Below are 10,115 nucleotides of genomic sequence, written 5' to 3'. Positions count from 1 at the left end.
AATTTTGGCGGAAGGCTGTGGGTGGGTGAGGTGCTGAGGTTAAACATCAGCTGAGTTCAACGCGGGTTTATTTCACCATGTCTCGATTCAAAGGGGGGTGTAAGGATTCTCTGGCGGGCTTTAAGGTGCAAACGGCAGAGCCGACTGTTCCGTACGGCCTGCTGAAGGCGGCCCGGAAGAGCGGGCAGCTCAACCTGTCCGGCCGAGGACTGAAAGAAGGTAATTTTATGTTAGCTCACACATACAGCACCACTAAAAGACCAGATCTGCCATTGATTTAATAAAAAAAAGTAACCTAATATATAATAATAATAATAATAATAATAATAATAATAATATGACTACACGTTTTCTTCCTCGCTGGACTTCTTTCAGTATATATTTTGACTGAACAAACTGAACCTTGATATTCCCATATTGCTCATGTTTGAACACTGACACATGATCCTGCCTGTTTCCAAAAAGTATATTTTACGCCAGTGTAAGTCTCTCTGCTTAATCTACACTGCTTGTTAATGTAATCATGTAATCAACCGGCCACATGACAGCAACCCATTTATTCATGTAGACAGGGTTAAGACGACCTGAGTATAAATAGAGTATGAGAATGGGGAAGAAAGGGGATCTAAATGACTTTAAAAGTGGGAGGATTGTTGGTGCCAGTCTGGCTGGTGAGTATTTCAGACACTGCTGATCTGCTGGGATTTTCCTGCACAACCATCACCGGGGATTACAGAGCATAGTCTGAAAAAGAGAAATGTCTGGTGAGCAGCAGTTATCTGGGGGAAAATGCTTTGTTGATGCCAGAGATCAGAGGAGAATGGTCACAACACTTTGACCTGTTAGGAAAGCAACAGCAATTAAAAAAAAAAAAAAAAAAGTTAGCTAACAAAGTCAGACAGATAAGGCTGAAATGGTTTGGACATGTGCAGAGAAGGAATAGTGTGTGTATATATTTGATGGATGATGATGAAGATGGAGCTGCCAGGCAGAAGGAAGAGCTTTATAGATGTAGTAAAGGAAGATATGTAGAGGGTTGGTATGGCAGAGGATGCTGAGTGAGATGGAGGCAGATCCACTGTGGCGACCTTCTGAAAGGTAGGCCCAGCCGGACAAAGTTTATTGTTCTTGTTGCTGTTGCAAAGGTTAAGATGAAACCTGGGGTCCAGGAATTTATTGGCTTTGTTACTTTGTGACTCGTACCATGTTGTGCATACCTTCATGGCAATGGTCTCTTTCCACAAAAAAATTACACTGGCCTTTGTTGTGTCAGGTGAATGGTAAATGGCCTTTATTCATGCTTATACAACTTGCCTCATTCATCCATTCACACAAGCATAGGTTTATGGTTTGTCTAAGTAAGCGCTTTCTAACATTTGCACGCATTCATATTCTGATGGATTCATCGGAGAACACACAGGGTTAAACCTTGCCCAAGGATATTTGGCATGGGAGCAGCCAGGGATCGAATTTCAACCTTAGTAGATGACCTGTTCTATCTTGTGAGCTACAGGCACCACTTTTTCTTACTACTACTATTATTTTTATTATTATTATTATTATTATTATTATTATCATCATGGGAGCATAATCCTATTTTTACTTTCATGTTGTAGGCCAGTTATGTGAATGAAAAAGTGTTATGGTTGGGGTTAGGCAAGTAAAAATTAGGCTTGAGTCTCCAGGACATGAAATGAATTTAATGTCACCAATACTGCGTAGAAACCCGACTAACACGTGGCTCAGTTCCCCAGAACGTCTATCGTCTAAACATCGACACACCAGAGGAGGCCCAGCAGAATGTGTCCTTTGGAGCAGCAGATCGCTGGTGGGAGCAGACAGACCTCACAAAACTACTGCTCTCATCCAATCAGATTACATTATTGTCAGATGACATCAGCCTGCTGCCTGGACTGACTACACTGGATGTAAGTAGTAGAAGCCTCAATCAACAAGCTAGCTGAGTGTATGTCTATTATTTGTGTGTGTGTGTATATATATATATGTGTATATATTACTTTTTTTTGGGGGGGGGGGGGTTCTCATGTTTTGGGTTTTTTTTTCTTCCCCTCAATAATAAGCTAATTGCTAATGCTGTGTTAGTCAGAGACAATACATTCAACTAACCTAACAATGCAGTAAAACTATGTTGAACAAAAGCTGATTAGAATTTGACATGGAAACATTTTTAATCTAAAAATGTTTCCAACATATATTTCTGTTTTTAAATGGTAAATGGACTGATTCTTATGTAGCGCTTTTCTACTCTCCCGGAGCACTCAAAGCGCTCTATACAACATGCCACATTCACCCAATCACACCAGTTCTCACAAGCACTGCCTCTATACTTAGTGCTTTCTAACGACTTGTGATACAGTGCATGAAAGCTACCAGCAAAGATCAAAACCGTTTTATTGTACCAGGCTGTAAACGGGACTGTATGGGCAATTGTCTCAGAATTTAAAACTAGCCTCAAGTGCTGATTAGAGGAAATGCAGTTTCTGTTTTCACCTGTGAAAATTATGACTTGAAATCCAGCTAATAAACAAAAAATGTCAACTTTTGTTTTACCAGCTACATGACAACCAGTTAAGTAGTTTACCCAGTGCTTTGGGAGAACTGCAGAATCTTCAACAGCTGCGACTCAGGTACACACACTCACACACACCATAAGTCCATAATCCTAATGGAAAAGAGAAATCTGAAAAAGTTTGTGCACACTCATAATACTCCAATAAAATATCTTATGTTACAATACTGTGCAACAGCCACCCCAGTTTGTTTACATTTTGCCAGGAAAATAGATGTAGCGGTTTATTGAAATGTGCAGATACACATGGAAATACAGTATGTAAGGTGTGTAATGTGTTTGAAAGTCAGTATGTGGTATGACCACCTTTTATTTTACAGCCCAGCCTGAACTCTGGTACTCAACCACAGTCTGGACTATGGTTCAGTGGGTTAGCGCAAAAGCAATCTCCCTGTAGAGTGTGTGTATGATGTAATCCTTCAAGGTCAAAAGTCAAAGTCACACGAGTTAAGAAAAAGCTTTAGTTTCTGTTGGATCAACTCCAAACTTCAAAACAATATATTAGTCATTGGAGAACAAAACCTAGTTTTCTTTGTTTGAGCTCTTTAATGTTTAGTTTAACTCTTCATAATCATACGTACAACAGTACAAAAGAGAGACGAGCAAAACAGTAAATGAAGACTAAATACAGAATTTGCTGGAGCTATCAGTCATTTTAGTAATGGAGTGTCCTATTGATTATTCCACCAGTTCATTGCATAAGAAATACTTGTGCCTTATTAATGAGCAATAATAAATATTCAAAAGAGAAGACACTGCAGGTCTTTCATAAATGAGGTCTTCATTGATTTCTATTTTAGAAATTGCAGTACTTTAATAATTTAAGTGCATTAAACAGCTGTCAAAAAACAAATGATGTATTTACATGCATTTAAGTGTGCAAGTGAAAGAGAGGGCTTGTGTCTGCAGTCCTTTAAGAAGCATGCGGGGGCTGCAGTGAAGAAAAGTGAGCATATCAGCATTCTGAAGTTGGCAATAACTAGTGATCTGTTGTGTTTTTGTTCTGTGTGGCCAGTCATAATCAGTTAGACTCTCTGCCAGTTGAGATGTGTACTCTAAAGAACCTCCGTAGCCTCACACTGCAGCAGAATCTGCTGGAGAACCTGCCAGAGGATCTGGGACAGCTCGCGAACCTCACAGAGCTGGTAACTAATGCATAATGCATGCACTCTAGTGTGTCTTCCTCTCTCTCCTGTATTGGAAATGCATTGATAATCCGTTTATTTCCCAATTAAAACAAAGTGGAATGAAAGACTGAAATGGAATGATGGTCAATTTCTGTCCATCCTGTTGAATGATTAAAGGACGCGTCTAGCAACCAGCTGAAGAGCCTGCCCTCCAGTTTCGGGTGTCTCGTCAGTTTACAGAAAGTGAACCTGTGTCACAACCAGCTTAGCGGGCTCCCAGACAGCCTAGCCCGGCTCACAAGTAAGAGTTGCAGAAGTGCTTACAAATAAGTTGTGAATGAGAAAGCGTTTGTTCCGGCGTAACAAATTATTCCATCCATTTATTTTCTTCAAAAGCAGCTCGCAGGTTGGCGACCACACCGAATAGATGTTTATAAAAAGAATGCAATAATATAGATTTGACATAAAATATGCACTAAAGTATAAACATCTATGTATGCATATGACCACAGCCTTATAATTAATAGTCTGATAGACATCAAGATGACCAGAAACAGACGAGGATCAGGAGAAAAAACAGCCACTGGTGACATTGTGGTTTGAGGAGAAACGGTAGAGAACTGGGCAGGTGTTTTGTTTAGTGAAGGACCATAGCTATTGTTAGCTAATGTTGTTTTATTGAATAATAACATAACTCTGTGCATATTCAGATATATCAGAATTGATTTTGTTTACTGTTGGAGAATTGGTGCTTATCTAAAAGATGAAGATCAGCTGCTATAAAGCAAAGCAAAGCACAAGCAAGTGACTAGAGGGAGTGTGACAGAGGGTAATGTTTGATGCTCACATTCACACCTATGGCAGACTTCGATGTTCAGATCAGTTGCATAAAAAAAAACAGCAACAATAGTTCATGCAGAGCCTTTCTTTTGTTTTTTTAATTTCATTGTCCTCCTGAAAAATAAACGACGGCATCAATGCCGATTTTTGTGGTCGTGCCGGGTGGATTTTGAATGAATATCCAGCAAAGCTGCAACAGCATCATGGCTCCTCCTCTTGTTTCCTTCTTGTAAATTCACTGGAATTTTATTTGTTTGCTTGGGGTTCTTTTACCCCCCAGGTAGAACAATGGTGCAGTAATCAGCACGGACACCTTATAACAAGGTTCTGTGTTTAAATCTTTGTATTTATTTCTGGATAACACAATAGTGTCATTTTATGTCTGCCATAATGTTCCACACAACAGAAAATATTAATATAAGACAAACTCGTGAATGAATAGGTCACAGTAGTACAGCTTGAGCTTTATTTTGGGCAGCTCTCTCTGTATTTTTATGTTTGCTACAAGCTGGCCAATAATTCCCCAAGATGTGGGTGGAGGGACAACAAGTTATTTCTTTGACATACACTAAGGCCCTGTAATAAGATGGGCATGTCAGTAGCTGAAAGTTGTGTTACTTTTTCTGGCTTTTTTGAACTCTGGTTTAATTTGGCAGATGTTAAGCTGCTGGACTGCAGTGACAATCAGCTGACTGAGATTCCTGAAAGCCTATCGGAGATGCTCGCTCTGGAGCAGCTTTACCTTAGACATAACAAGCTCTGCTTCCTCCCAAAGCTCCCTGCACCTGCGCTCAAGGTATTAACAGCAAAATGATGTTCCAGGAATTAAAACTCCTTTGTGGTGTGAGTGAAGCTGACGGTATTGGAGCAATGACCAAATCGCTCTGCGCTCTGTATTGTGTCTGAGACATGCTTCTGTGCATCCATTACTCTGGCAGTGCAGAAAGATGTAACTGTGTGTGTGTGTGCGTGTGTGTGTGTAGGAGTTATATGTGGGGAACAACCAAATTGAGCAGTTGCAGACGGAGCAGCTATCCTGCCTGACAGCCATCTCTCTTCTGGAACTCAGAAACAACAAGATCAAAATAGTCCCTGAAGAGATCACTTTACTGAGTACGCTAACGCGCCTTGACCTCACCAACAATGACATTACCAGGTAAGCTTTCAGTATGATGACACACTGCTCAGTAAACCTTTTATACCTGCAAGCAGCCAGGATGCGACTGAATTCAGCTGGAAGGAAATATAATCACTGCTCTACACTGAGAGCAGCTGCATCAAGTTTCTAGTGCCATTAGTCTGAATTTATGCCTAATTTGTATTTTATTCTCGTTTTCTTTATTTCAAGTATTTCTTGATGTTATATCTGAAAAGTGTCCACCTTTTCAGAGTAAATCCTAGCAGGTAGATTTTCATACAAATAATATTTTGTGTCCTGCCAGCCTTCCAGCGTCACTCAGCCTGCTGCCCAATCTGAACGTGCTGCTGTTGGAGGGAAACCCTCTGCGAGGAATCAGGAGAGACATCCTCTCTGTAGGTGACACATGAGGACTCAAATACAGAGTATGCATGGTAAAACAGAGGAAAGGAAGAGAGAAAGGAAACGTGGCAGCTGAATATGTAAAAACACTGAAATCTGCATTTACAGGATTATATGGAGAAGTTGTAATACAACGTGAATTCCAGAAAAGTTGGAATGTTCTTTAAATTTAAAAACTAAAAGACTTTTAAATCACATTAAATATTATTATCTTTGAGTAATTCATTATCTGCAGTACATAATATCAAGAAAATATTCAGAGAATCTGGAGAAACGTTGTCTTTTCTTACAGAAAGGAACCAGTGAGCTTCTGAAGTATTTGAGAGGAAGAGTTAAAGGTAAAGTGGTTTTTTTGCCCTACCTGTATATGTAAATGGGATACTAACTAGTAGTTATGCTATATAAATGAACGTGCTAACACCTTATTAATACCATAATAATGCTTAGTAGTGTGATGGTATTGCTATCAATGCTTTAGTTCTTCTTGTCCTGGGTGCAAATCTACAGATTCTGCTGTCCTTACATGATCTTTTGTCTGTTTTTTGTAGAGGAGCCTGACAAAACAGATGGAGGAGATACAGCTATGATGTTACCCAGCCAGGCCAGGGTCAATGTGCATGACATTAAAACTCTCAAGCTGTTGGCATACAGGTTAGTTATATAGACTGGTTTCTGCATTTCCACAGGAATGTGCATGTACTCCGTCAGGGAATCAGAAAACTATACTCACCAGGCTCTTTGTGCTGGTTTTTGTCTTTGCTTTGTGCTGTTGGATTTGTCTTCATACCTAAATACTAAGAGAAAGATCATATGTGTCTTCATCCGGATAGGGGTTTGTGTTGGTGTGTGGGACTTTAGCCTCAGGCTTATAGTGTTAAATGGTGATTACAGGTCATTTTATGGAGAAACACAAAAGTAATGTAACGAGTAGTTACATTACTTTACATTACTAGGTTTACATCTGGGACTCTCCACCATTTGACCTTAGAACTGAAGAAGCTTCTCGGATGAGAGGTGAAACGTCTTCAAGTAACTTAAAGAAGTCCAGATGCTTTTCTTTGCAAGCTCCTTTGACTGTAACGAGTAGTGTAACGAATGACTGACTCGTGGGAGTAATTAAGTAACGTACGCCATTACTTTTAATGTTCTGTGTAATAATTACTGTTTTGGAGTAATGACCCAACACTGATCCCAACAAAGAGGAGAAATACCCCCAACATGCACAAACATTTGACCACATCATGCAATTAATTTGCAGAATGTAAAGTCTGTGATATGCAGTTTAGTTATGGTGGTAGCTCACAAAGTAGCGCCAATAGCAATCGATGCGAGAATGAATAGTTAATCAAGTGGACAAGGGATCGAGACAATGGAATTGCTAAATTCTTATCAATTCCCATGCCTAATAATTATTGGTTATTACAGTATATTTACGCTAAATACTCCAATGTGAATGTGTTTGTGACCAGTGACAAGCAAGCAGGGAGTATCCCAGAGGAGCTGTTTGATGGTGCAGCTGGTCAGAGCATTGCCACAGTTAACTTCAGCAAAAACCAGCTGACTTCAGTTCCTCCCAGGTACACGCACACTCCCTCGCGCTCTTTCTTTCACACACAGAGCATCACTGTGTGACAGACGGTAAAGCCCCAACAAAAAGCCATTTTAATGCAGATGATTGCAGGCTAATCACACTTCTGTCTGCAGGCTGGTGGAATTCCAATCTTCGCTGTCAGAAGTCAATCTGGGTTTCAATAGACTGATCAGCTGTTCACCTGACATCTGCAAGTTACTCCAGCTTACACACATCGATCTCCGGTACGCAGACACAGCCGACACTCAGATATGGACAGAATCTATTTCAGGAAGCTCCCATTTATTATATAATATGCAAATTTTGAGTCCAAAGTACAGAAAGGACAGAAATCCACCGCATCATTCATGTGTGTGTGTGTGTGTGTTTGTGTGTTCTTTTGCTTTATTTTTGCCTTTCTAAATCAGACACCACATCATTGCAAACCACTGCCAACCTTTTAGCTCTGGAGTCTCCCGTCCTGTCCTGTTTAAATTAAGCTATAATCTGACATTACATAATAATGGGTGTTGTTTTTAGTACTAGTCAGTAAGATGTATGAAACCTCTGAAAAGGGAAGGGTCAGGTGTTAATATTTTATGCTGTATTTGTTTCTTTCGTTTGTTTTAGGAATAATCAGCTGAGTGATTTACCGTCTGAAATGCAGAACTTAACTAAACTACGTTCCATTATCCTCGTTTACAACAGGTAACTTAACTCCACATTGCAGCCCCATCATCCAGCATTTTTCATCACACCCCGCACACACATACGCAGCTGCTCGAGGGAGCAGCCACAGCAGTCCCAGCGCCTTACTTGGATTCCTCCTTGATGTCTGATCAGCTCTGAGGCGATCCTGACATGGCTTGCACATTACTCCATAAAGCACTTCAGTGCTGTTAGCTTGTAATGTTGTGTGTTGTGATGTTCCATATACAGCTTGTGATCCATTGCAAGACCTTCCCTTGACTGACCTTTCTGAGCACCACATCTAAGCACTAAATAAAGAAGAGTGTGCAGGATGGAAAGATTGAACTCAGTGGGATGTGATCTAAACCTCTGCCCTTAGCAGCTTAGCATGAAGCATCCACTGTTGTCTTACTCGATCTGATTCCACAAGGGATGTCAGCTGACATGTTGATTCCTGCCTACAGTATGTTGTACAGTTTGGACCTCAGAATATGATGCTGTGCATTGAAAATGAAGTTAATCACAGACTAGACAATGATCCTCTGCTCTCATGAAACTAATAAGAAAAATATGTTATCGTCATGGTCTTAGCTACAAATCGCTTCACGATGTTGTCACGGAGTTCGGCCTCCTCGCTTTGTGGCTCATAAACTGTAGGTAATGGAGCACATGTACAGTGGTTCAGTAAGTTGGCCTGTCTGACCTGTGTTTGTGTACTCGGTGTATTTCTGTTGCTCACAGGTTCAAATCCTTCCCTGACGTCCTGTATGAGACCCTTTCTCTGGAGACTATATTGCTTGCTAATAACCAGGTGTGTGAGGTGGATCCTAGTCGCCTGATGAAATTGACTCATCTGTCAACACTAGATCTGGCAAACAATGACCTGCTCAACATCCCTCCTGAACTGGGCCTGTGTACCAGCCTCAGGTAAGGACCTTACTCATTATTTATTTTATTTTTTTAAGTGAGATCACTTTATCCTGCTGGATAAAGCAGATGCTGACAACGTTTATCTTTGAGGACAGAATTTGAAGTTATAAATGACAATATATGCTTCTGTGAGCATGTCACAAAATGCTAAATGGCAATAATATCGTACCATGAGTGAAGTATCATGATAATATCATATCATGGGCTGTCTGCTGATTCCCACCTCTATACCATAAGTGCATCTACTTAAAATCGCAGCCGAGTTTGGAAACTGTGTAAATTCCTGTAAGATGTACAATAAATTCCTCACAAAATGAGTTGAATTTGGTGTTGTTCCTCAGGTGTCTGAGTCTGGAGGGAAATCCTTTCCGCACACCCAGAGCAGCAATTGTGGCCAAAGGAACAGATGCACTGATGGAGTATCTGCGCAGCCGCATACCAACGTGATATGTGACCATGTTTGGAGGAGAGCACCACCACCGTGATCAAGACGTTTAAATGCAATCTTTTTACATTTTTTCACACATCTATGAAAAATGGTGCAGACTGCTTTTTGAAGATGTTAAGGGTAATAAAATTAAACCATTGATCTGTTTTTCTTTTTTCCATGGATGCGAGTCAGAATAGGATTTATATTGTTCGCTATTCTGCGGGCAGCACTTCTCCAAATAAAGTTGTTTGGCTAATTGTGACTGGTGTGAATTTCATAACATACTAAGTACAGCTAATAGCCCACTAAAAGTATGAAAACTAAAAAGTGCTGTTTATCTGAGCGCTGCATAGAGTTTATAGAACGTCTATACACACTACAGTCCATTTGAAAGGTTT

General features: G+C 40.3%; 1 protein-coding gene across 1 annotated transcript; it reads left to right on the top strand.

The window, feature by feature from the left end:
* On the top strand, positions 1-9,973 carry lrrc40 (leucine rich repeat containing 40). The gene is made up of 15 exons (XM_004569317.4): positions 1-219; positions 1,747-1,928; positions 2,575-2,648; positions 3,606-3,735; positions 3,895-4,018; positions 5,214-5,353; positions 5,541-5,713; positions 6,000-6,090; positions 6,390-6,435; positions 6,646-6,748; positions 7,567-7,674; positions 7,802-7,912; positions 8,298-8,375; positions 9,099-9,284; positions 9,629-9,973. Exons 1-15 carry the CDS (start codon positions 78-80, stop codon positions 9,732-9,734), a joined length of 1,794 nt encoding a protein of 597 aa, XP_004569374.1. The 5' UTR covers positions 1-77; the 3' UTR covers positions 9,735-9,973.
* The last annotated feature ends 142 nt before the right edge of the window (positions 9,974-10,115 follow it).

This window comes from Maylandia zebra, linkage group LG17 (assembly GCF_041146795.1).
Source record: "Maylandia zebra isolate NMK-2024a linkage group LG17, Mzebra_GT3a, whole genome shotgun sequence".
NCBI lineage: Eukaryota > Metazoa > Chordata > Actinopteri > Cichliformes > Cichlidae > Maylandia > Maylandia zebra.
The sequence above is the reverse complement of the archived record's forward strand: the minus strand, read 5'-3'. Positions and strand labels throughout refer to the sequence as shown.

Bases quoted from the DNA above. Each gene is read 5' to 3' on its own strand.
- lrrc40 (XM_004569317.4), top strand. From the start codon at position 78: ATGTCTCGATTCAAAGGGGGGTGTAAGGATTCTCTGGCGGGCTTTAAG. The intron at 7,675-7,801 runs GTACACGCACAC...TTCTGTCTGCAG, and splicing joins CTGACTTCAGTTCCTCCCAG to GCTGGTGGAATTCCAATCTT. The intron at 9,285-9,628 runs GTAAGGACCTTA...GTTGTTCCTCAG, and splicing joins GGCCTGTGTACCAGCCTCAG to GTGTCTGAGTCTGGAGGGAA.